General features: G+C 51.4%; 1 protein-coding gene and 1 non-coding gene across 2 annotated transcripts in view; one reads left to right on the forward strand and one right to left on the reverse strand.

The window, feature by feature from the left end:
• NUP214 (nucleoporin 214) overlaps positions 1 to 27,011 on the forward strand; it is a 120,247-nt gene that overhangs the window by 85,459 nt on the left and 7,777 nt on the right. The window contains exons 28-34 of the mRNA XM_060250637.1: positions 3,344 to 3,447; positions 4,414 to 4,478; positions 6,416 to 8,155; positions 13,212 to 13,279; positions 14,958 to 15,108; positions 18,835 to 18,993; positions 24,520 to 24,691. Of these exons, the coding sequence (XP_060106620.1) occupies positions 3,344 to 3,447; positions 4,414 to 4,478; positions 6,416 to 8,155; positions 13,212 to 13,279; positions 14,958 to 15,108; positions 18,835 to 18,993; positions 24,520 to 24,691 (2,459 nt within the window). The remainder of the gene's footprint in view (positions 1 to 3,343; positions 3,448 to 4,413; positions 4,479 to 6,415; positions 8,156 to 13,211; positions 13,280 to 14,957; positions 15,109 to 18,834; positions 18,994 to 24,519; positions 24,692 to 27,011) is intronic.
• Positions 4,308 to 4,382, reverse strand: TRNAP-UGG (transfer RNA proline (anticodon UGG)). The gene has a single exon. It is a non-coding gene; the product is annotated as a tRNA-Pro (tRNA).

Genomic DNA, 27,011 nt, shown 5'->3' on the forward strand with positions numbered 1-27,011 from the left:
ACTAAAGTTCTCAGACCGCAGCAGGGTTAACATCTGCTCACTGTATAGGCAGTGGACAGTGCTTCTCTGAGCATGGCAGATGTTGCACCCCTGAATCCCTGCACCAAACAGCCTTCCTGTCATGCATTCCCTGCTCTAAATGAGGAGGGGCTGTGCAGATGAACGGGGGAGGCCATGTGAATTTAGGCTGGGCTCGGCTTTCAGTATAGGGCCCCGTGGCGCAGAGTGGTAAAGCTGCAGTACTGCAGTACTGTGGTCTGAACTCTCTGCTCACGACCTGAGTTCGATTCCAGCAGAAGCTGGATTCAGGTAGCTGGCCCGAGGCCGACTCAGCCTTCCTTCAGAGGTTGGTCAAATGAGTCCCCAGCTTGCTAGGGGAGAAGCGTAAAAGACTGGGGAAGGCAATGGCAAACCACCGCATTAAAAAGTCTACCGTGAAAACGTGAAAGCAACGTCACCCCAGAGTCGGCAACGACTGGTGCTTGCACAGGGGAGTTTTCCTTTCCTTTCCAGCTTTCAGTGGCTGAGATCACCACTAGAAGAGAGAGAGAGAAGCCCACACCAGAGTGAGTGGAGAGGATTGATGAGTCAGTAGCAAAGGGGAAGAACAGAAAAGAGCAAGAGCACCTTAAAGGCTAGCAAAACCTGTATGAGCTTTCCTGAGCTACTGCTCACTTCTTTAGACACAGCACAGAGTCCCACTCGCCCTCCATCCTCGTCACTGGGGAGAATTGATCCCTGTCGATCAAGTTTTTGCACATCCGACAAGCTCTGCATCTCTCCCCCCACACACACACACGCACATTCCCAGGGACATTCCGCTGGCACAATAACCGCACATTTTTCAATGCCGTGCTCAATAACCTGTCAGTCCCATCGAAGTTAAAAACATGGGGGAAACTACCCAGGCTTTGCTTGTTAGGAACTGAAACGCCTGACGTTGCCTTGGTGTTCTGCAGTCTTAGGGTGGCCGCTCTCCCTAGCCGCTGATACATAACGCTTTAATACAAAGCCAGTTTGGTGTAGTGGTTAAGTGCACAGACTCTTATCTGGGAGAACCGGGTTTGATTCCCCTCTTACACTTGCAGCTGCTGGAATGGCCTTGGGTCAGCCATAGCTCTGGCAGAGGTTGTCCTTGAAAGGGGAGACTCTTATCTGGGAGAACCGGGTTTGATTCCCCACTCCTCCACTTGTACCTGCTGGAATGGCCTTGGGTCAGCCATAGCTCTGGCAGAGGTTGTCCTTGAAAGGGCAGCTGCTGTGAGAGCTCTCTCAGCCCCACCCACCTCACAGGGTGTCTGTTGTGGGGGAGGAAGGTAAAGGAGATTGTGAGCTGATCTGAGACTCTGATTTAGAGAGAAGGGCGGGGTATAAATCTTCAGTCTTCTTCTTAGGTGCAAGGACTCTTATCTGGGGGAACCGAGTTTGATTCCCCACTCCTCCACTTGCACCTGCTGGAATGGCCTTGAATCAGCCATAGCTTTCACAGGAGTTGTCCTTGAAAGGGCAGCTACTGTAAGAGCTCTCTCAGCTCCACCTACCTCACAGGGTGTCTGTTGTTGGTGGGGGGAGAAGGTAAAGGCGATTGTGACCGCTCTAAGATTAAGAGTATAGGGCGGGGATATAAATCCAATATCTTCTTTCATGCGACTCTCACTTTGATACCCGCGCCTGGTGAAACGTGCCCAGAAGAGAGCTGCGAACATGGGCATCCAGACCAGTCTTGGAGCGCCAAAGCTTGGAAAAGCCTGCTGGAGCCCGATGGGCAGATTGTGGCTCAAAGGGAGGGGGAGGGATGCCCATAAGCTACTCACAGAGGTGACTAAATCATCTCCGTGCCATCTGGAAGCCTCCGTTATGTAAGCAATCACACACACAAGAGCATGTGTCATAACGGCGGGGGGCGGGAGAGCGGGCACGTCCAGCACATTCTAATCGGGCCTGCTAAGACTGTCGTTTTTTAGAAGAAGCCAGGCTATGAATCTTGGCATCCTAAGTTGTCCACCAGGACCAGGGGATTCACCGGTTCTTGCAACTTACGCATCTAGAGGGTTTCATGAGTCACTGCTCCCTTCTTCAGAGTGGTATTTGAAAAAGTGAGTGGTGACTCAGGAAAGCTCCCACCCGGCCACAAATTTTGTTAGTCTTTGCGATGCTACTGGGCTCGTGCTCTTTCAGTTGTGATAAGTTACTCTTCAGGCTGGGAGATCAACAGACTGTCTCATAATTAAGAAAACAGCATGAGGGAGCAGTTGTTTCGCCAGCACAATAATAGTTCATTGTGTACACGCATATATATGAGCAGGGCTTTTGTTTTTTGGTAGCAGGAACTCCTTTGCATCTTAGGCCACACACCCCTGATGTAGCCAATCCTCCAAGAGCTACAAGACACTTAGTACAGGGCCTACTGTAAGCTTCAGGAGGATTGACTTACATCAGGGGTGTACAGGGCCTACTGTAAGCTTCAGGAGGATTAGCTACATCAGGGGATTTGTGGCCTAATATGCAAAGGAGTTCCTGCTACCAAAAAAAAGCCCTGTATATGAGACATACACAAACTGACCTGAGATTTAGCCTGGTCCTCAGGGTGTTCCCACCTGGCTTCCAGCATAACCCTGATCACATACAAATAATTATGCATTTCAGTCTCTCTAAAGCAGAAGTCCCCAACCCCCAGTCCATGGAGCAGTACCGGTCCGTAGCCTGTTAGCAACAGGGCCGTGAGTTATATAATTATTTCATTATATATTACAATGTAGTAATAATAATAGTAAGAAGAAGACATTGGATTTATATCCTGCCCTCCGAATTTCAGAGTCTCAGAGCCGCTCACAATCTCCTTTGCCTTCCTCCCACACAACAGACAGCCTGTTTGGTGTAGTGGTTAAGCGCGCGGACTCTTATCTGGGAGAACCGGCTTTGATTCCCCACTCTTCCACTTGCACCTGCCGGAATCACAGAGCTTGTCCTTGAAAGGGCAGCTGCTGTGAGAGCCCTCTCAGCCCCACCCACCTCACAGGGTGTCTGTTGTGGGGGAGGAAGGTAAAGGAGATTGTGAGCCGCTCTGAGACTCTTTGGAGTGGAGGGCGGAATATAAATCAAATATCTTCTTGAGAGAGCTCTCACAGAAGCTGTCCTTTTCAAGGACAACTCTGCGAGAGCTCTGGCTGACCCAAGGCCATTCCAGCAGGTGCAAGTGGAAGAGTGGGGTATCAAACCCGGTTCTCCCAGATAAGGGTCCACGCACTTAACCACTGCCCCAAACTAATAGAACTAAAGTGCACAATTGTATCATCCCAAAACCACCCTTCCCCCCCCAGTCTGTGGAAAAATTGTCTTCCAGAAACCTGGCGCCGAAAAGAGTCGGATGCTACTTTGCGGGGAGCCCCTTTGGCCTGTGCTGGAGCAGGCGGGACGCATGAAAAGAGAAAACCTCTGTCAGGACCAGTATTTCTGTTCACCATGGAGTTAAAGATTCTTTTTAATATAATAACAATATATTTTATTTATATCCCACCCTCCCCGCCAAAGCAGGCTCAGGGCGGCTCACAACATATGAAAATTACAATTTACAATATACAATATAAAAATATTATCTCAATACGATATATATAATTTGCTAATTGAAACCATTTTAATTAAAACCATCAAATTTCAATTAAAACTAACATTTGCAGTGCTATATTCTAGATGTTCTCCTCAGTAGTTTACGATGGCCGGATATAGTCGACTAAATCCACCTTAAGTGAAGGCCATTTGGAAAAGGGTAGTCTTGCAGGCCCTACGGAATTGATCAAGACTCCGCAGGGCCCGCACTTCATCCGGTAGTTGGTTCCACCCGTCTGGAGTTGCATTCAAAAAGGCCCTTCCACGCGTACTCTTCAGTTTGGCCTCCTTCGGCCCAGGGATTGTCAGCCAATTTTGTGCACCTGATCTCAGTACTCTCTGGGGCACATATGGGGAGAGATGGTTCCTAAGGTAGGCAGGTTTTGTTGTGCTGTGGCAGAAAGGCCAGAGAGGGTCAAAGGGCAAAGCCGGTGCTTACGCCCATGCTCATTTCAAAACACAGGCCCTGCTTTAAAGTTGCCAAGCAGGAGATGGATGGATAGATCGATCTTTCCGCTGGGATTTTGGGGTCTGTGTGGGGAAACGTCAGGCTGTCTCAAATCATTTATGAACATATGAAGCTGCCTTATACTGAATCGGACCCTCGGTCCATCAAAGTCAGTATTGTCTTCTCAGACTGGCAGCGGCTCTCCAGGGTCTCAAGCTGAGGTTTTTCACATCTATTTGCCTGGACCCTTTTTTGGAGGTGCCGGGGATTGAACCTGGGACCTTCTGCTTCCAAAGCAGATGCTCTACCACTGAGCCACGGTCCCTCCCCTCCGTCTCAGATATGTTTTTCTCCCCTAGGCCTGGGTTCAACTTTGCCGCCGTTTCCTCCAGCCCTGCAGCGCCTGGCTTGGCTTCTTCACAAGGTAAGAAGACCTGTGGGTAAGCGGCTGAAAAGGGGACCTGGCGCTCCTCCCTCATCCAGCCTGTTGTTCTGTTCGGGGCAGAAGTTCTCTCAATTCATCTCTGGACCTACTGCTGTGCTGATCTATAAATCAGGGGTGGCCAACGGTAGCTCTCCAGATGTTTTTTGCCTACAACTCCCATCAGCCCCAGCCAGCATGGCTGGGGCTGATGGGAGTTGTAGGCAAAAAACATCTGGAGAGCTACCGTTGGCCACCCCTGATCTATAGAATGCGCCTAACGGAAACTGCCGCTGTGACATATATGCTGTGTTTTATCGTATTTCACGGTTTTAGTTTGTAGTTTTTAATTGTTTTAACTTTTTGTCGTTATCCGCCCCGAGCCCGTTCGCGGGAAAGGGCGGAATAGAAATCAACAAAAATAAAGAAATGGGTAGCCCATCTAACTCGACAGTTTCTCTAAGGTCTCAGGCAGGGGGGAAGGTTTTTTTCCAATGGCAGCTCCCAAAGCGCTAAGCCTAAGGCCTTCCACATGCCAAGGAGGCGCTCGCCACTGAGCCGCAGTGAGCTACCAAGAATTTGGCACCATGAGTGAGCGGATCATTCAGGAGCGATAGGACTCAGGGGAGTCGTGTACGGCAGAGGTTGATGGGGAGGAAGCAAGGCCTGAGCAGGGAATCACGTAGCCTCTTCCACGAGTGGTGTTTTGTGCTCCCTTTCTCTGGCACTTCCTAACATGCACGGCCGTAGTCAGGATTTTAAATTTGGTGGGGCCACAGGCAGGATTTTTTTCATTTAGGGGGCGGGCCAGGCTCTCAGTGTCGACTCTCAAAATACCCTGTGAACACCCCTAAGAGCCAGTTCGGTGTAGTGGTTAAGTGCGCAGACTCTTATCTGGGAGAACCGGGTTTGATTCCCCACTCCTCTGCTCGCACCTGCTGGAATGGCCTTGGGTCAGCCACGGCTCTGGCAGAGGTTGTCCTTGAAAGGGCAGCTGCTGTGAGAATCCTCTCAGCCCCACCCACCTCACAGGGTGTCTGTTGTGGGGGAGGAAGATAAAGGAGATTGCGAGCCGCTCTGAGACTATGAATAGAAGGCAGAATATAAATCCAACGTTGTTGTCTTCTAAAAAGACAAACGCTGCATTATCCCTTTTATAATCACAAAATGATGCACAAGCTTTCATCATCCCCTGAATTTTTTATCAGGCTGGATGGCAAAGGGGCGGGGGGAGAGAAAAGGGTTAAGGCCTCTTGAACAGAGCGGCTGCAAGCAATGGGGGACTGACTGGTGGGGCCAGAAAGGTTACACAGGGGGTTGATTGGTGGGGCCTGGACCCCTGAGGCCTGCTAACGTGACACCTGTGGTTGCCATGATGCCAGCTAGCACCTTTTCTGGCCTCCACCAACTGCTTTCAGGAAGTGGGCAGGGCTAGGTGGGGCTTTTGCCCAGCGGGGCTCCTGATTGGCTGCCTATTGTTAAACAGAACCTCTGGCTGAAATCTTGGAAGAGGTACTATTAAAAAGGTACAGGTAGTCCCCTGTGCAAGCACCAGTCATTTTCGACTCTGGCGTACTATTAGACTTAGGTATAACCTTAGTAGATCGATCCCAGCAGGCAGCCGTGTTGGTCTGAAGCAACAGAACAAGGCAGTAGACAAATTGCACCTTTAAGACCAACTAAGTTTCATTCAGAATGTAAGCTTTCGCATCTTAAGAGCATACGAAAGCTTACATTTTGAATGAAACTTAGTTGCTCTTAAAGGTGCACTTGTCTACTGCTTTGTTGTAAAACCTTTGATCCCTGATATTTTGTGGTTGGCTCTGGGGGTTCTGTGTGAGAGCAGCTTTTGCCCCTCACACCTCCAGTTCTGATCCTGTACGCTTAGCGTTGCCTGCTAATGTTAGCTATTTGCCTCTTTTTTTTTTGCGCCTCAATAGCCGTGGCCACCTCTGTGAAAGAATCAAGCCATCCCGACGCATTTTCCCTGGGCGGGAATGCTAAATTCGGAACTGTGCCTGAAACCCCATTTACTTTGGGGTCCACAAAACCATCTAACCTTTTGGGAGCCGCCTTGACCAGCAGCGGCTCCGGAGATCCCAGCCCGGCTAACGGCCAAGCGGTCCCAGCTGCAGCTTCCGCTCCCTCCGCAGCCTCTACCAAAGTGGAGAGCCTTCCACTGAAACCCGGAGAGCCCGTATTCCAAGCTGCTGCAGCCGGAGAGACTCTCGGGAGCTTCTCTGGCCTGAGAGTGGGCCAGGCCGACGAGAACATCAAGGCCGCCCCCGCCAGGCCTCCCGGCGGCACTGCAGCAAGCGGACAGCCGCCTAAGGCAACCACCGCACCTTCCGGGTTTGCTCTGGGAAGCTCTCTGCAAGCTGGCAAACCGCCAGAGGCTGCCGTGACTACGGTCACCCCCGCCAGTTTGTCCTCTTCAGCGCTCAGCTCAGGCACCGTCTTCGGCAACGTCCAATTGGTCGGCACGACGGGGGCTCCCGGCGTCTTCAGCGTGGGGGCGGCGTCAGGCGGCAGCAAGCCAGCTTTCACATTCGGCATCCAACAAGCCGGTGCCCCGGCGGCATCGTCCACATCCTCAGCGCTCCCTCCAGCGTCGTCAGCCCTCTCGTTTGGAAGCCTCTTGAGTTCAGCAGCGACCGCTGTCGCTTCTGCACCGCCTGGGAATGGAGAGGCAGACGCCAAAACCATCCCAGCCCCTGAAAAGCCATCTCCAAACAATGCAGGCCTGCTTGTGCCGGCACAGACACAGGGACAGACCCCAGAGGTTCCTCAGGAGCCACCGTCTCAAGAGCCGCCTTCTCCGGGAGAGGAAGACACCATCAGCCTCAGCTCCGCTCCAGCCGCACCTGCCAAAGACACAGTTCCTGTCCCCACCTCCGGTGACGTGAAGGCAGAGGTGCCTCCGCCAGTCTCCGCTTTGGACCAGCAGGTTTTGGCGACCTCAGCTCCAGCAAGCATAGCCTCGCCTCCAGCAGAGGCAACCAGCCCGCCACCCTCTTCCTCGAACCTGAGCGTCTCTCTCCAGGCCCCAACCACCAGCTCCCTGGCATTCACAGTCACCTCGAGCTCGTCCGTGTTCGTACAGCCCCCGGTTTCCAGTTCTTCCGGCTCAGCGTTCAGCCAGCCCGCAACAGATGCCGGGGCTGCCCCCACCACCGCCCCTGCGTTCGGCCAGCTCTCTGCGGCGACTACGGCATCTTCTCCATTCGGCCAACCTGTCCCACTGCCAACATCCGCCGCCACCACCCAGGGAGCAGGCACCGGGTTTAACACGTCTGCTTTTGCTGCAGCCAGCCCCGGAGGCTTCAACCAGCCCGTCTTCGGACAAGCGCCGGCCTTCGGGCAGCCGGCAAACACATCGAGCGGCTTCACTTTCGGCCAGGCGGCCTTCGGGGCGACTCCCGCTTTCGGCCAGGCCGCTTCATCCGCCGCCTCGGCTTCCCCCAGCGGGCACGTTTTTGGCGTGCCGTCCAGCGCCAACACCACCAGCTCCTTCTCTTTCGGGCAGCCCTCCGCCACTGCGGGCGGGGGGCTCTTCGGCCAAAGCAGCACACCAGCTTTTGGGCAAGCTTCCAGCTTCAGCCAGGGAGGGTCTGTGTTCGGAAGCGCGGCCGTGACCACGCCGACATCTTCCGCTGGATTCAGCTTCTGTCAACCTTCAGGTGAGAAACAGGAGGGCACCGTTAAAGGGACAGGTAAATATAAAGCAAAGGGATGCATGGCTTTAATGATGAAAGGATTAAGGGTTTGGAACACTTTAATGATTAAAATGATTAACAATTAAAACACATTTAATGATTAAAGGTTTGGAACACTTTCCCTATGAAGAAAGGTTAAAACTCTTGGGGCTCTTTAGCCTGGAGAAACGTCCACTGCGGGGTGACATGATAGAGGTTTACAAGATTATGCATGGGCTGGAGAAAGAGGAGAAAGAAGTACTTTTCTGCCTTTCCCACAATACAAGAATTCGTGGGCATTCAATGAAATTGCTGAGCAGTCGGGTTAGAACGGACTCATATTCTTGCTCAGGTGTAGAGGCTTACATGATAGAGGCTTACAAGATTATGCACGGGATAGAGAAGGTAGAGAAAGAAGTACTTTTCTCCCTTTCTCACAATACAAGAACTCGTGGGCACTCAATGAAATCGCTGAGCAGTCGGGTTAGAACGGATAAAAGGAAGTACTTCTTCACCCAAAGGGTGATTAACACATGGAATTCACTGCCACAGGAGGTGGTGGCAGCTACAAGCATAGACAGCTTCAAGAAGGGATTGGATAAAAATATGAAGCAGAGGTCCATCAGTGGCTATTAGCCGCAGCATATTATTGGAACTCTCTGTCTGGGGTACTGATGCTCTGTATTCTTGGTATTGGGGGAGGGGGAGGCAAAGTGGAAGGGCTTCTAGCCCCACTTGTGAACCTCCTGATGGCACTTGGGGGGGGGGGTTGCCACTGTGTGACACAGTGTGTTAGACTGGATGGGCCATTGGCCTGATCCAACATGGCTTCTCTTATGTTCTTATGGCACATTAAAATGAGATGAATAGGCCTATCAAAGTTGCAACCCCAAGGAGTTTTCTTACAGAGAAAACTCAAATGGGGGTGGAAAGTAGCATCCATTTACAGCCAATTTATGGTGACTCCCTGTAGCACTTTCAAGGCAAGAGACGTTCAGAGGTGGTTTGCCATTGCCTGCCTTTGCATAGTGACCCTGAACTTCCTTGGTGGTCTCCCATCCAAATACTAACCAGGATTGACCCAGCCTAGCTTCTGAGGTCTTATGAAATAGGTCAGGGCCATATAAAATAATTATCCTTATATTGGTATAAGCCTGGGGTGGCCAAACTTGCATCATATAAGAGCCGCGTAGACTAAATGTCAGATGTTTGAGACTCACAAGACATGAACATCAGATGTTTGAGAGAGGAAGGAAGGAAAATAGATGGGGAAGGAGAGATGGGAAGAAAGCAACTTTAAACACATTCTCCAAGCTGCTGGTTAGCTTGGCTTGGAGAAGCGGTTTAAAGAGAGAAATGTGTTCTCCAAGGAAGGCACACAAATAGATGGGACGAGGGGGGATGGGAGAGAGGTGGAAAGAAAGCAACTTCAACCTTAAATGCACTCACCAAGCCACTGGCCGGCTTGGCTTAAAGAAGTGATTTCAAGAGACAAAATGCCTTCTCCAAACGGAGAGCCACACAATATGTGTGAAAGAGCCACATGCAATTCCCAAGTCACCGTTTGGGCACCGCTGGTAGAAGCTTTCCTGCCCTGCTAAACCCAGGCTACTGCAGCAGATATGTCTGATATCCAGTCCACACAAACTCACACCACGTAGCCCTCGCAGGGCTCTTGCGCTTGCTGCAGCTGACCAAACCTGGTTGCCTTCTGGCACTGGACACAAGATCAAGCAAGGGCTTTTAAAAATACCTTGGACAGCAAAATGGTATGCGTTTCAACAAAGTGGAACCGCGAATGGCTTCTTTTCGGCAAGGGTGGACATTTGGAAGTCCGGAATGTCTTGGTTTTTTTCCTTAACTCTTTCAAAGATAAAAATAGCCCATCCAGTCTGAAGCCCCTCCCTCCAGCTGCATGACGGGCAAGGTCGGCAGCTCTGCCAGGAATTTGCATGGCACAGACCCCCTGGCCGTGGACGGGAAAGGGGGGGCTTCCTGGTGGCTCCTTTCGCCCAACAAATTGGGTTAATCGCCCCAGATTACAAGTGGGCAGCCGTGTTGGTCTGACGCAGTAGAGCAAAGTTGGAGTCCAGTAGCACCTTTAAGACCAACAAAGTTTTATTCAGAACATAAGCTTTCGTGTGCTAGAAGCACACTTCCTCAGACGATGGGATGGAATGGCAAACACACTTCAATACAGAGAGAGCGGGCAGTGAATTAGTATACAAAATCATGGAAATGTTTGTTCTCAGATTAAAAGAAGCACAGTTTGGGGTTTGGCGATGGTTAGTTTATGTTAACTGGGCTGTGCACTCTCTATATTGAGGTGTGTTTGCCATTCCATCCTATCGTCTGAGGAAGTGTGCTTCTAGCACACGAAAGCTTACATTCTGAATAAAACTTTGTTGGTCTTAAAGGTGCTACTGGGCTCCTACTTTGTTCTACCCCTGGTTACGTTTAGAGATCAGCCCCTTCTTATTTACACAACAAAAGAACATTTTTAGCAGGTGCTGGTGGGTGAAGGGAGGCAGACTGCCCGAGGGGAGGGGCCAAAATGTCGATTGCAGTGTTGGCATTTCAAGCGATACGGGGAATCAGACCAGGAAATTCTCTTTTTATAATCAAAGCATTCCATTATTTATCAAAGGAAGAGACGATTAACGAAGCTTGGAGCCTCCCTGCCAAGGGGGGGTCAGTGGCTCAGTGGTAGAGCATCTGCTTGGGAAGCAGAAGGTCCCAGGTTCAATCCCTGGCATCTCCAAAAAAGGGTCCAGGCAAATAGGCGTGAAAAACCTCAGCTTGAGACCCTGGAGAGCCACTGTCAGTCTGAGAAAACAATACTGACTTTGCTGGACCAAAGGTCTGATTCAGTATAAGGCAGCTTCATATATGTTCAGGGGGGTGGGTGGGTGGGAAATCTCATTTCTCGTGGCTCACTCCAAGAAGCTGGTCTCAGGCCCACTTAATTTATTATTTATTACGTTCAATTTCTATGCCACCCTCTCCGCAAGCGGACTCAGGGCGGCTAACAATCAATAGCATAATACAGTTTTAAAAACCAGTAACATACAATTTAAAACATTTTGTGGTGCTATCCAATTTTTGGTATGGCGGAATCTTTCTTCTTGCTGTTAGTGATCATATGATGTTTGTAACTTCTCAGCGATGTGAGGTGGCAGTTCTTCCCAGTTAGGTGTTGAAGGCCTGCCGAAACAATTTGGTTTTGCAGGCCCTGCGGAATTGAGAAAGGTCCCACAGGGCCCTTATAGCCTCCGGGAGGGCATTCCACATTTCTGCCACCGAGAAGGGCCTAGCCCGTGTGGAGCAGAGCCTGGCTTCCTTTGTCCGGGGATGGACAATAGGTTTTGTGTCCCTGAACACAGTGCTCTCTGGGGAACATATGGAGAAAGGCGGTCCCATAGATAGGCAGCCATAAAGGGCTTTAAAGGTCAAAACCAACACCTTGAAATGGACTCGGAACACAATAGGCAGCCAGTGCAGTTCTTTCAATAGGGGAGCCAGTTTGGTGTCGTGGTTAAGTGCGTGGACTCTTATCTGGGAGAACCGGGTTTGATTCCCCACTCCTCCACTTGCACCTGCTGGAATGGCCTTGGGTCAGCCATAGCTCTGGCAGAGGTTGTCCTTGAAAGGGCAGCTGCTGTGAGAGCCCTCTCCAGCCCCACCCACCTCACAGGGTGTCTGTTGTGGTGGAGGAAGGGAAAGGAGATTGTGAGCCGCTCTGAGACTCTTCAGAGCGGAGGGCAGGATATATAAATCCAATATCATCATCTTCTTTCAGCACTGGCCAAATGTGCTCCCATCTAGGGGCCCTCATTAACAGCCACGCTGCAGTGTTCTGCCCTAGCTGTAGTCTCCGAGTCAGGTTCAAGGGTAGCCCCATGTAGAGAGCATTACAGTGATCTATTCTCGAGGTGACCGTGGCATGGGTCACCAGAATCCATTCTTAACAGAAACCCAGACTATTTATTTCATTAGCAGTAACTCTTTCCATATTGCAAGGTGTCTATTCCCCACATGAGGTGAAGGAATAATAAAGAGCCATTTTGGCGTTAGGTTAGGCTTGATTGCCCACGTGGAGGAAGGGGAAGGAAAGGACTGAAAGCAGGCATTGCCTAAAAAATGGTTTATTTATTAGTTAGATTTCTATCCCGCCCTTTCCTGCACGCAGGCCGGCTCACAACAGTTGAAAACGGAGATAATGCAATAAGCCTTTAACGGTTCTAAAAATTTGTTACGCTTTCGATACATCAAGATGGCTCATAAACCTAGGAGGGTATTTCTATAAGTCTATAAAAGCGTCCTGTTCAAATTTCAAAACAGGTCCTGTATTGTAGACATAAGGGAGAGTCCTGGCCAAACATGTCTTGTATAATGATACAAAAAGATGAAAGGTGAGCTCTTCTCCTGACCCAGGCCAGGGTGGTCCCTTCAGGTAACACTCTGGGCATTGTTAAGGGCAGGGTTTGGTTTGGTTTTTACAGCAGCAGCAAGAACTCCTTTGCATTTTAAGCCACACCCCTCTCATGTAGCCAATCTTCCAAGAGCTTACAGGGCTGTTACTACAGGGAGGATTGGCTCCATCAGGGGTGTGTGGCCTGATATGCAAAGGAGTTCCTGCTACAAGAAAAAGCCCTGCTTAAGGGAGGTAGCTCTTATCCACAAAGCACAGTCCACTAAGAGGTTCGCTTGATCAAGCTCCGCTGCAAGAAACCGGGAGATCTTCCACCGTGGATCGTGCTTCATGTGCCTGGAGTGTACCCATTTCCCAGTTCTGAAGCAACCCCAAAAGGAATGCCCTCCTCCCCCACCCCCACCCCAAATGCACACACACAATTCAAAACGGAGGTGAGACTTCCTCGGTTGGCCCAGGTTGCTGGACTGGCGGCTTCTCATCTCTCCTCTTTCCTGCCTTTGAAGTTAGGGATAGCATCCTCCAGGTGGTTCTGATACAGGGACTTTTTGCTCTTCTGTGCTAAAGTGTCTCACATTCTCACTACCTTTTCCCCCTCCCTTCCTCCAGCATTTGGTTCCAGTGGTACAGGTTCTGTGTTCGGGCAGGCCAACACCAGCAGCAACCTCTTTGGCCAGGTAATCCCACTCTTTCCGGAATGACTGTGTTGCACGCGCGTGATTCTAGTGGGAGGGAAAGAACTCCTCTTGCATTCATGATTTGCTTTGCAGTAGATTTAGGGCATGCCCAAGTCACACAGCGCAGCTACTAAGTCCATCCACCGGCTGTGTTGTAGGCAAAAGAAGTCTCTTTTGTGCATCCTGAATCCATCGTGACATAGATCTAACAATGACCACCAGCTTAAGTGTTTTTTAAAGGGGAGTGCACCAATTTGCGGTGGTCAAAGGTAAAGCACCAGTCGTTTCCGACTCTGGGGTGACGTCACATCACATTTTCATGGCAGACTTTTTACGGGGTGGTTTGCCTTTGCCTTCCCCAGTCATCTACACTTTCCCCCCAGCAAGCTGGGTGCTCATTTTACTGACCTCAGAAGGATGGGAAGCTGAGTCAACCTTGAACCAGCTACCTGAAAACCCAGCTTCCGCCGGGATCGAACTCGGGTCGTGAGCAGAGAGCTCAGACTGCAATACTGCAGCTTTACCACTCTGCGCCACGGGGCTCTTTGTGGTGGTCTCGCTGGAGCCATTTTGTCATGATAGCTCAGTGGAGTTTCCACATTTGGGGGCATATGTATGGTTGCGGTGGGTGGGGGGGGGGAGGCGGTTCCTGCTTAACTGGTGGGTCTAAAGCGTTGGAAAGAGGATGCTGATTCCGCAGGCCTGCTTATAGTTTGCAGCGCTGTCATATTTGAGAGCAAAGTTAAGGGCCGCGAAAACTTTTCTGTTCGTGTTTATTGTCAGCAAGATGGGAACCATACACCTAGTCCTTTCTCCCTTACCAGTCTCTAGACCACTTGAGTGACCGTAAAGAAATGCATCAGCTCATGTCTGGATTCCTCCGGTTTGAACAAAACCGCCTGCCGCACCTCTTCTTGCATTTCTCGTTGGCCATTCCATAAACCTGTGCGTTCTACAACGGCCATTGTTAAAGCGTGCAGAAGATGAGCCCAACGGGGAAAGGCCTGAGAAGTTAGGATAAACTTTGCAGTGCGTCCGTTTCATAAGATGCAGGCCGTATTGACCGAAAATGGACCAGGCTGCAGATACCGGGTCAGCCGCATTCAGTCCTGGCTGCGAGTTCCCCAAGCCCACATTTTGCTTTTTTTTGTTCATAGACCACCGGTGGACGGCTGCCCTGAGCGAACACCAGCTCTGCTGTCCCCCTTCTGCAAACATGACTCGGCAGAATCCAGGGCCGACCCTGCCACTACGCAAACTAGGTGACCACCTAGGGTGCTGGCCTTCTGGGTGCGCCAAATTGGGTGCCCCCCATGTGATACAGTGATATTACCAGTGCAGTGGAGGCGTTAGAAGCTAACCTTGCCTGGGGTGCCAGACAGTCCTATTTTGAATGTGACTCTGAGCCTCCCAACGCATGCGCAGCACAACGTATTTCTGCCCAAGAAAGAGCATTGTGTAGCAAGCAGTTGCTTGAAAAAATTTTTCCTTGCATTTTTCATCACTGTGGGGAGCTGCGGAAGCTGTTCAGTGGCACCGTGCCCCCCACCCGGGTGCTGACCCCTTAGTCTGCTGGTCCCTGCAGGAATCCACCTGGCTCTTGAGCCTCCAAGAGCCCTCTGTGACTCTGGCGAAAAGAAGCATCCCCAGCTGCTTTCCTTCTTCTTTTCTCCTACAGCAGCCTTCTCCCGGCGGGGGCCTCTTCGGTTCCGGCAGCGGGGGGAGAGGCGCCTTCTTCAGCGGCCTGGGAGGAAAGCCGAGCCAGGATGCGGCAAACAAAAATCCATTCAGTTCTACCGGCACAGGATTTGGGCCTTCGACCACCCAGAGTAAGTCAGTCATGGGGGGAAGGGGGAGGATGTTGCTTTGAAGGGAACCTGGTTCGCAAGAGTCCAGGGCACACGTGCGCATTTCACACCCTCGAGAACAACAGCTCCAAACGGTGATCAGTGCGTGTGGATGATTCCATTCATTGGTCAGCTTTTCATGGTGCGTCATTCTTTGTCCCCTCGAGTTTGTTCACACGTTCAGCTGCAAGAGTTCAGCTGATCACCAGGTAGCAGCTGAGCGTGTGAACTCGGCCCCGAGATCCGTGCCAACTTGAAACAAAAACTGTTTTTTTGGCAGCAAGCTGGAAGTCAAGCTTGGACGGGCCTGCAGGTTCAAATCCTAGACGGTTTTGAACTGTTTGCCTCAGAGCCGAGGGATGGAGAACTTCCTGCATGCTCAGGGGTACGTCTGGTGTTCACTTCACACATTTCAAGGCTGAGCCCTGGGGTTCAAAGCACATGTTTGATGCTAAATATTTCCCTCCCGTTTTACACCAGAGCTGGGTGTAGAAGACATTGGATTTGTATCCCACCCTCCGAGCTGAATCTCAGAGTCTCAGAACGGTTCACAATCTCCTTTACCTTCCTCCCCCACAACAGACACCCTGTGAGGTAGGTGGAGCTGAGAGAGCTCTCCCAGAACCTGCCCTTTCAAGGACAACCTCTGCCAGAGCTATGGCTGGCCCAAGGCCATGCTAGCAGGTACAAGTGGAGGAGTGGGGAATCCAACCCGGTTCTCCCAGATAAAAGTCCGCACACTTAACCACACCACCAAACCGACGTATAGGTGTATAGATGAGTATAGAAACACATTTTGTGGTGGTGGTTGTTATACATTATTAAGCGAAGATCAACTCCCGAAGCATCTTCAAACAAAGTCCGTCAGAAGTTCCCTGAATGATGGGGGGGGGGAACACACAGGAAGGTGTACAGAAGGGTTTTCCGGGCCTGGCAGTTGATGGCTTTGACCAGGTTCCAGGGTTTTCCAGGGGGAAGGAGCTGCAAGTGGATTGCCTGGTGGTGAAGACGCCAGCCCTCAAAAGGCATCCCTTCCACTAATCTACAGTCTTTTCTGGGCCCTGGCAGGTCTGAGGAAAAGATGTAGATTTTTACTGCACAATATTGCATTATTATATATGTGTAACATCAGTACTGCAATTTAAAATCTGGATGGCACAGGATGCATTTTACATGACATGCCTGAATTGTCCTTTTGAATCTGGTTGGCCTCTCTTGGCGGGATGCTCTCCAGTTATTAGAGAGAGGACTTGAAAACGGAATATCCTTAATTTGTTCCTCAGCTGTTGCGATTGTCTTAGCCAGCTGTCCTTAGTGACTTGGGTTTTTGGCATTCTCGACTGGAGAGCAGATTTGTCAGCAGGGACCATCCCCAAATTGCTGTTTAGCTGTGTCTCCTGCTAACAGCAGCTGGAAACCTGCTTTTCATGACACTTGCCAGTTTTGGCATGACGTCTTGCAGTCTGGTTCAAGGCTCTGCACCCAGCACTGTGGAGCCACTGCCCTCTATAACTCCCAGCTCAGGGGACTGGATGAGAGAATCAAATGAGAGAGCCAGTTTGGGGTAGTGGTTAAGTGTGCGGACTCTTATCTGGGAGAACCGGGTTTGATTCTCCACTCCTCCACTTGCAGCTGCTGGAATGGCCTTGGGTCAGCCATAGCTCTGGCAGAGGTGTCCTTGAAAGGGCAGCTGCTGTGAGAGCCCTCTCCAGCCCCACCCACCTCACAGGGTGTCTGTTGTGGGGGAGGAAGGGAAAGGAGATTGTGAGCCGCTCTGAGACTCTTTGGAGTGGAGTGCGGGATATAAATCCAATATCATCATCATCTTCAAATAGCCCATAAAGTACAGAGCGGGTGATTCTCAAGCTGTGGGATAAACAGGACAGGGGGGAAAGGTTTGCATTTGACTAGCAGAACAAAGTTTGAGTCCAGACGCTAGTGGCACCTTTAAAACCAACAAAGTTTTATTCAAGGTATCAGCTTTCACATTCATGCCCACTTCTTCACTCCATTACCGTGGTTGGGCTCCAACTCAGCTGCAGCCGGTTTGGTGTAGTGGTTTAGCACCAACTCTTATCTGGGAAAACCGGGTTTGATTCCCCACTCCTCCATTTGCACCTGCTGGAATGGCCTTGGGTCAGCCAGAGCTCTCGTAGGAGTTGTCCTTGAAAGGGAGCTGCTGGAAGAGCTCTCAGCCCCACCCACCTCACAGGGTGTCTGTTGTGGGGGAGGAAGGGAAAGGAGATTGTGAGCCGCTCTGAGACTGAGATTCAGAGTGAAGGGCAAGGTATAAATCCAATATCATCATCATCTTCAAAGAGCCCATGTGGCCTAGTAGCGAAGAGTGTCAAATGAAGAGTGGAGAGCCCTGGGTTCAAGTTCTCATTCATCGATGAAGCTCACTGGGGGGCTTTTGTCACTCTGCTTAGCATACCTCCCAGGATGTAGTGTGGATAAAATAACAAGAGTCGAGGGCTGCTTAGTTTGGTGTAGTGGTTAAGTGTGCGGACTCTTATCTGGGAGAACCAGGTTTGATTCCCCACTCCTCCACTTGCACCTGCTGAGATGGGCTTGGGTCAGCCATAGCTCTGGCAGAGGTTGTCCTTGAAAGGGCTGCTGCTGTGAGAGCCCTCTCAGCCCCACCCACCTCACAGGGTGTCTGTTGTGGGGGAGGAAGGGAAAGGAGATTGTGAGCTGCTCTGAGACTCTTCGGAGTGGAGGGCGGGATATAAATCCAATATCTTCATCTACCTCATAGGGTGTCTGTTGTGGGGGAAGAAGGTAAAGGAGATTGTGAGCTGCTCTGTGACTCTTTGGAGTGGAGGGCAGGATATAAATCCAATATCTCCATCTACCTCACAGGGTGTCTGTTGTGGAGGAGGGGAGGAAGGGAAAGGAGATTGTGAGCCGCTCTGAGACTCTTCGGAGTGGAGGGTGGGATATAAATCCTATATCTTCATCTACCTCACAGGGTGTCTGTTGTGGGGGAAGAAGGTAAAGGAGATTGTGAGCTGCTCTGTGACTCTTCGGAGTGGAGGGCGGGATATAAATCCAATATCTCCATCTACCTCACAGGGTGTCTGTTGTGGAGGAGGGGAGGAAGGGAAAGGAGATTGTGAGCCGCTCTGAGACTCTTCGGAGTGGAGGGCAGGATATAAATCCTATATCTTCATCTACCTCACAGGGTGTCTGTTGTGGGGGAAGAAGGTAAAGGAGATTGTGAGCTGCTCTGAGACTCTTCGGAGTGGAGGGCAGGATATAAATCCAATATCTCCATCTACCTCACAGGGTGTCTGTTGTGGAGGAGGGGAGGAAGGGAAAGGAGATTGTGAGCCGCTCTGAGACTCTTCGGAGTGGAGGGCAGGATATAAATCCAATATCATCTTCTTCTTATGCTTTCCCAAGCCCCTCAGAGAAGGGGTAGTTGTTGAAAAGGGAAGTGGGCATGTGGTTCTGCGTGCAACAGCTCTGCAGAACCTACACAATGACATGGAAGAAATAAAGCTTGCTTGCAGTTCCCCAGAGCTTCCTGATCACCAGCAGGATATATTCACTCGCCATACGGAATGGCCGTTCGTTACCAGCCTAGCACGAAGCGCAGCTGCCTGCTCTTCAGGGTCTAGCCGTGATTAGCTTTTTTAGGGGGTTTCGTTTTTGTCCTGACGTGCTGTAGAAAAAGCAGTGGATTTTTTTTTCTCCCCATCCCAGATACGTCGAGCCTTTTTGGGAACAGCGGAGCCAAGACCTTTGGGTTTGGCGCCGCCTCCCCCTCCTCCTTCGGTGAGCAGAAGCCGGCGGGCACGTTCAGTTCCGGCGGAGGGAGCGTGGCTTCTCAGGGCTTCGGGTTCTCCAGCCCAACCAAAGCAGGTATTCATTCATGCATTGAGCTCATAATACACAGAGAAGAGTCTTCTGTAGGCAGAGCCGTTCCCCCAGAGTGTAAAAAACCCCACACGTTCACGGAGCGTTGCTGTTTGAAAGCGCTTTTTAAAAAAAATCGAAGTTAATGCTGCATCCTGCAAAAATTCTGCTTCTGCTAGTCGAGAGGAAGGGGCTGCATTTAGGAGATTTGACCGGGCATCATCCGCTTGTTTCAAAATCTCTGTCCGTTACCCTTAAGGACAAGAAACCAGCTTCCTTCCCCTTTCGCCGAGGTGCTGAATTTTACACCCATATCAATCGTTGTGTGCAGACAACCCTGCGTTTAGGGTGCCCCAAATAGCTGTTTTTCATATATGTCATGGCCAGTGTTCCCTGTAAGCTGCAGAGTCGTGTGAGCAAAAATTTTACTTTGTGAGCTCCTGGCATTCAAGTTGTGAGCTCCTGCGTCAATTAGTGAGCTCTGGGGCCATCCTTCCTGAGCTAAGACAAAAACCTGTGAGCTGGAGGCTAAAAATCTGTGAGCTGGCTCACGCTAACGCAGCTTAGAGGGAACACTGGTCATGACATATTCCAAGAGGTGGCTGAATAAAACCTGCCCCTGTCCTCCTGCTGGCATTTCAAAGAGGTCTCCCGTCCAAGTACTCGCCAGCATTGAGCCTGCTTAGCTTCTGAGATCTGACGAGATCAGGCTTGCCTGGGCTATCCAGGACGGAGCCCAAATAGCTGTGACTTAGGGGTCCGGATGTGCCATTTATCAGTTGATCCGACTCCTCCGCTGCAGAAGCGCTGTGCATTCCCTGTGGCCGAAGCAAACTCTAACAAACGCCATTCTCTCACGAGGACTAACTGTACGGCAGTCCCTCCTTAGAGCCCAGAGCGCGGGCTTGACTTTGTTGTCTTGTTGATTGAGAAGGGAAGCCACCTTCCAAGCCAGAAGCGATGCTTGTGCTTTTTAAAAAACTTTTGGGTCAAGAGAGGTCAAGTTCCCTCCCTCCCCCCCCCCCACACCTCTGACTGCTACAACTGGTTGACTTACCTAGCCCGCCTATGTCTGCTAGCAGTGGGCACTCCTTCAGTTCCGTTTGACCAACTGGACTGCGGAACTGGGACAGGAAGAGAGGAGGCGGGACCTGCACTGCACCGCTGCTTTTATTGGCCGGTGGTGCCCACTGTGCCTGCCCTGGCATTGGTGGGAGTGAACCTTCCACTGCAGAACCTCTAGAAGCCCATTCTCTCATTACACTTGGAGTAAGGAAAACCCTGCACGGGGGGGGGAGGGGGGCTTGCCTTTCCTGCTGCACTGCTCGCGCATCCCTCTCCGCTTCCTTTGCATCCTCTTTGCTGACTTAGAACACATGGGAGATTCCAATCCATTAACAAAGCGCGGAGCCGACGGGTAAAACACACACAGCGCCCGGACAGAAGTGTAATTAGATACCCGATCTGCGTTAAATAATTCAACGGGAGCGCTTTTATTTTATATTTCTTTCCAGAGGGTTTGTATTTACAGCCAGGCGGGATCCGTTACAGTGGCCCCCGGGCTGGAATTTCACCCAGGGTATTAAAATGCATCCTTCCCCCACCCCAGCCGACTGGCAAAAGGAAGTTATCTGAGTTCCCGAACAGGCAAGAGACAGAAGCGCAGGACGAAAAAGTGGAAAGTCATGGGGGGAGGGGTGGATTGGATTTGTGGCTCTGCGGTGGCCTTCCTGAGCAACTGGGCAAGCAGGACTGGCTATTTTCTCACAAGACAGTCTTCAAAGGAGTTTCTTTGGCTCCTTCCGTCTGCATGGCAAGTCATATCCGAGGCCAAGAGTTCTGTTTTTCCACCATCTAGAATTCTGCCCTGAGAGGAGCTGATTGCCCTGACCGGTGTTCCCTCTAAGCTGAGTTAGTGTGAGCCAGCTCAGTTTTTTTAGCTCCCCAGCTCACCCGTTTTTGTCTTAGCTCAGGAAGGATGGCCCCAGAGCAAACTAATTTACACAGCCGGCGAATTGCTTGCTGACAACTTGAATGCCAGTAGCTCACAAAGCAGGATTTCTGCTCACCAGGCTCCACAGCTTAGGCCCTGACCCGTATAATTGACGCCCGCCGAGCAAAGTGTCGGCTGATGATCTGGGTCAGCATTGGCCGGTTTTATAGGTGTTCAAACGTCGCTCCCGGTGAGCAATTTGAGAGTCAAGCTCCTCTCCCCAATCTTCCCCTCCTGCAGCGCGGAGGGAATGACAATAGCTCAGCCCGACGGTTGCATTTTGGAAGTCACTCGTTCTCCCTCCCCAAGCTTCTTGACAGGTCAGCTCCGCAAGCAGCCTGCCTCTAGGGTGCGATACACAGCTACTCTGGAACGGCTGCGGTTTTCCTCGCGACGTTAGAAATGCTACCTTAGCAACTGCTCAGGGGTTTTTTTTTTCCTCCCTTGCAGAGAGCTGGCGGCGGCAGCAGCTGCTGCGGCTGGTGCCTTTTTTTTTTTTGCATGCCGGCTCCAGCAGGCGTTTCTGGCCGGCTCAATTCATGTCCGAGGGATTTTTTTATAAGGACATGCCTGCAGAACCTAGCCACTCCTTTTGCAGTAAGTGCTTCGAGGGATGCATGAGGCAGCGCTGGAAAGCGGCCCCCTCCGTCCGTGCTCGCCTGCGCCGACTGGGTGGGGATTTGCAGCTCTGAGACAACCCCGGCGCTGTCTCTCTGATGTGGGCGGGCGGTTGAGATTCCTTCAGAGGCTGCCTAAAGATGGCTATCTGGAAGGCACGGGACGCAGGGTGGCAAACGTGATGGGTAACGCTCCGGTCTCCTTGCATGCACGGCATTGTCTCTTGTAAACCAGCCGAGGCCTTCTTCTCATTAAGATGAGATGGCCAACCTGTGTCTGGGCTGTACCATTTCAGGCTGCAGGTCGGGGGCCACGTGGCGGAAATTCCTCCACGCAAACAAACAAAAAAAATTCCCCCCGCGTGGAAGACGAGCGTAACAGGGAGGAAGGATAGGCTAGAATCCTGAGGTGATTGTTTTCTCTCTGCGAGGTTTTCTGGGGTTTTTTTTAAATGCAAGAATGTTGCATTATGTGGAACACCCCCCCCCCCGCCACATGCAGCAGTGATGCAGTCCAGACACAGGTGGACCTGCGGACGCCTGGTGTGAGGGTGCAGCCGTGACCTTCTCAGGTCAAATCCCCCATCCCCAGCCTTAGCCTTCCCTCTGGAGCGCTGGGGTGAGAATTCCACTTTAACTTACAGTGCTGTCATAGGGACTACTGCAATAATGGATGTCTGCTGGACATTTGAAATGTCGCGTCCATGCTGTTTGTAACGCTAATGGGCCTCATCTCGGTTGTGCATGTCGAGGGTTTAGAAAGGTGCATAAAAAGGTAAAGGTGGCCTCTTGTGCAAGCACCAGGTCATGACCAATCCGTGGGGTGACGTCCCATCAGGACGTTTGCACCACAGGCTTTTTATGGGGTGGTTTGCCGTTGCTTTCCCTAGTCACCTACACTATCCCCCCAGCAAGCTGGGGACTCATTTTACTGACCATGGAAAGCTGAGTCAACCTTGGGCCAGCTGCTTGAAACCAGCTTCCGCCGGGATCAAACTTGGGTCGCGAGCAGAGCTTGGACAGCAGTGCCACAGCCTACCACTCTGCGCCACAGGGTTCCTAAGAAAGGTGCATGCCCTCCGTTAAGTACCATGTGTATTTAACTACAAAGCAACCGGCTTCTATGTCGGCAGAGGAGAAATCCATAATGCCAGCCTCTCTCAAAGGTTGAGAAGAAAACAGAGGAATGAGGGGGTCAGCTGTCACCTCGCCAAGGAAGGGGAGGGGCTCCTTGACTCTGCAGAGCAGACCCCTTTCAGCCCCTGAGTGGTCCTCAATAATCAGGCCTCTTGCTGAGATTCAGAAAAGGTTTTCTTATTGATACATTACAGCAGGGGTGGCCAGCGGTAGCTCTCCAGATGTTTTTTGCCTACAACTCCTATCAGCCCCAGCCAGCATGGCCAATGGCTGGGGCTGATGGGAGTTGAAGGCAAAAACATCTGGAGAGCTACCGATAGCCACCCCTGCATTACAGCAGTACGACTCTTTGTGTCACATCTGGCTAGGCCCTTTGCTCCCTCTGTGGAGCGAGGGCCGTTTCAGTGCCCAGCGGAGCGAGGGCCATTTCAGCACCCAGCAGAGCGAGGGCCATTTCAGTTCGCTCAGCTTGGCCTGCTTCATTGGGTGGTCGCAGAGGCTTCTAAACCAAGACGAGGGGCGCGTTGCCAGTTGGCACTCTGTTTAGCCGGATGGAGTGGCAGGGGGGCCGAGCAAGGCCTCTGCCCCCACCGCCCTCAAAGCGACCCATCCAGTCACAAGGGAGCACAGTTACTTTCCCTACACCCCTCCGGGCAGGCACGTGAAAAGCTGGTGTTGGGTTCCGGGGGGCTTACAGTTGCTGATACCAACCGTGCTATCACCAGTTCAAGACCACGGAGCGGGGAGGTGGAAAAGGGACCAGTAACGCCACCCTCCTCCATTTCCTCTTCCTGCCCTTCCTCCCAGATCAGACACCTGCCAGAGAGCCTCTCCATTTAGACCAGGCGTCTCCAGCCTTCCTGAGCCTCTGGTCTCCTTTGGAATTTTGAAGCAGAGCGGTGGGCCCAGCCATCGGCCGGGGGTCGCAGGAGGCACAGCCAGCCAGAAAACAGCTGCCGCAGCTTACCTTCAGTCACACAGTGAAGATCCTTGTGTCCTGGTAGAAACAGTGCCTAAGTAATGTTTTTTAAAAATCTGCACAGCCAATCAGAACCCTTGCTGGGCAAAAAAAACCCACGGCCCTGCCCACTTTCCAAAAACACTTGACGGGCACCAGAAAAGGTGTCAGCGAGCACCCTGTTCGGAACCGCTGATTCAGACAAATATCCCCCTGCCTACCACCATCTCCCCCTCTGCGTGAGTTAAGAATTGGCAGCTGTTCCCACGTCACAGAGAGCCAAACGTCGGATGTAACCTGGCCAGGGTCAGGGAAGGTGTTTCCCTGAAACAGATCTGGGCTCCGTCAGCTCCGGCCCCAGGTGATAGGAGGACGGTTCTTTTCGTTTTCAAGACTTGTGCTTTAAGCGTTTCCCATCCTTAAGTTTTTAGAGGGGAGATGCCCAGCCTTGCGGTGGGGACCCTTCGCGAGCTCTGCGGCTGCAAGGACGATCGGGAAGCCGCTCACTTTTGTGTTCTGGGTCTGCTGCAGGGGAGAATCTAACTCTTCTCTCTCTCTCTCTCTCTCTCTGTCTCACTCTCTGTCTGTCTCTGTCTCTCTCTCTCTGCCTGTCTCTCTCTCTCTCTCTCTCTGTCTGTCTCTGTCTCTCTCTCTCTGCCTGTCTCTCTCTCTCTCTCTGTCTGTCTCACTCTCTCTGTCTGTCTCTGTCTCTCTCTCTCTGTCTGTCTCTGTCTCTCTGTCTGTCTCTTACCTCCCCCCCTCCCCGTCCGTTTATTGTCTTTGATTGGTTTTCTTTTGTCCCTCTTTTTTGCCTCTGTTTTGCTCAGGTGGCTTCGGAGCTGCTCCAGTGTTCGGCAGCCCTCCCACTTTCGGGGGGTCCCCTGGGTTTGGAGGGGTGCCAGCATTCGGTTCAGCCCCAGCCTTTTCAAGCCCTCTGGGCTCGACGGGAGGCAAAGTCTTCGGCGAAGGGACAGCAGCCGCCAACACCGGAGGATTTGGGTAAGCCGGCCGCCGATCTCGGGAGACTTCACTTTCCTATAAAGCATCCACATTGCTTTTATCGGTCTAAAGCGGTTAGGTGCCACTTTATTATTATTTTTTAACTGTCCAGAGCTATTTGCATAATTTACACAATTATGTACCGTATTTTTTGGACCATAAGACGCACTTTCCCCCCCAAAAAAGGGGGGGGGAGTGTGTGCGTCTTATGGAGCGAAGGTACCTTCCTCCGGGGCGGGGCAATCCGTTGCCTCCGCCCTCCGATCCCAGCGCTTGCTTTAAGCATCAGAGCTGGAGCCAGGCAGAAAGGCATGGAGGAAGCACTCTGCCCCCTCCACAGCCGGCGCTCGCGAAGCGCTGGGTTTGCGGAGGGGGCGGGTGTTTCCTCCGTGCCCGTCTGCCTGGCTCCAGCTCTGATGCTTAAAGCAAGCGCTGGGATTGGAGGGCAGAGGGAGCGATCCTGGCGCTTGCTGTAAGCGTCAGAGCTGGAGCCAGGCAGACAGGCACGGAGGAAGCACACTGCCCTCTCCGCAGCCGGCACTCGCGAAGCGCTGGGTTTGCGGTGGGGGCAGCATGGAGCGATCCCAGCGCTTGCTGGAAGAAGCTGGAGCCAAGCAGGCAGGCGCGGGGGAAGCGCCGGGATTGGAGGCGGAGGCAGCGGATCGCCCCCCAGGAGGAAGGTGTGTCCTATGGTCCGGAGCACCTTATGGTCCGAAAAATACAGTACATTATAAATCACATAATTATGTAATATTTACATACACAGTTCAGTTGTCCACCACTAGAGCCAGAGCGTTTTTGACACTAGCCCCCGCTCTGTGGAACGTCCTCCCCGAAAATGTCAGGGCCCTGCGGGACCTGCCACCGTTCTGCCGGGCCTGTAAGACTGAACTATTTAAGCTTGCCTTTAACGGTTAAGGGGAGGTAGCGAATGTATTTATTATTTTTATTCTATTTATTAATTCGACTTACATCCCGCCCTCCCCACCGAAGCAGGCTCCGCACTGACAGTCCCGTTGGACAAAGACAGATATTCAGAAACATCAACGAGCATCTTGGATTTTATGGCTAAAAATGTGTGGGATTTGATTTTATTGTATGTTCTTTTTAATATTCTCTGTGGTTTTTAACCGTGGTTAGCCACCCTGAGCCCGTTAGGGGAGGGCGGGATATAAATTTGGTTAAATAAATAAACATTCCATTATACGGTGAACGATTTATTCCCTGCCGCCCTCACATCCATAAAAGCCAGTGATCGACATTCTGTGGTATCCCGGCCAATACTCCCTCTAAGCTGTGGAGTCTTGTGATTAAAAATTCTACTTTGTGAGCTGCTGGCATTAAAGATGTGAGCTGCTGTATAAATTAGCTTGCTCCGAGGCCATTTTTCCTGAGCTAAGACAAAAATGGGTGAGCCAGAGGCTTAAAAAACTGTGAGCTAGCTCACGCTAGTTTAGAGGGAACGCTGATTGCGACATGCTCAAGAAACTGGAGTCCAAGGAAAGAGACTAGGCTGTGCAGGGGGAAGTAGGCTCAGTTCTCACTGTGAGGATTGGGGCACTGGAAAGATCCCCTCCTCCCATACAGACCAGCCCAGGGATTCAGATCTGCTTCCAGAGTGTTCCTGAGCCATAGAAGAGACCCATGCCTGTTTCAGAGAGATCCTTTCCCAGGCTCTGCTTTGCCATTCCTCCCCCAGAGAGATTCACCCAGCACCTTTGTTCCCCTCATCTAGTTGTCAAGTTGAAGAAGACGACAACTGCAGATTTATACCCTGCCCTTCTCTCTGAATCAGAGACTCAGAGCGGCTTACAATCTCCTATATCTTCTCCCCCCACAACCGACACCCTGTGAGGTGGGTGCGGCTGAGAGGGCTCTCACAGCAGGTGCCCTTTCAAGGACAACTCCTGCAAGAGCTTTGGCCATTCCAGCAGCTGCAAGTGGAGGAGTGGGGAATCAAACCCGGTTCTCCCAGATAAGCGTCTGCACATTTAACCACTACACCAAACTGGCTCAGTTCCGTTCTTCTTGTCTTGTCATTTACGTTCTTGATAATATTCCTTTGGAGCATAATTTTTAATGTAAAAAAAAATATATATATATATATATATATATATATATATATATATGGAAAAAATCTATTAATATGCAGAAAGAGAATCACTGGACATGTAGCAGACACATACAGATTTCTTATTGCCTCTGGTCAAACAGGTCTTGCAGGTTTTTGAGAAAATGCAGCCATCCTAGCAAACCTGTTTGTCAGAAACAAAAGTGAAAAAACAAACAAACCCTGCTCTGCCAGGTGAGGCTGCGTTTG

This window comes from Heteronotia binoei, chromosome 12 (assembly GCF_032191835.1).
Source record: "Heteronotia binoei isolate CCM8104 ecotype False Entrance Well chromosome 12, APGP_CSIRO_Hbin_v1, whole genome shotgun sequence".
NCBI classification, from domain to species: domain Eukaryota; kingdom Metazoa; phylum Chordata; class Lepidosauria; order Squamata; family Gekkonidae; genus Heteronotia; species Heteronotia binoei.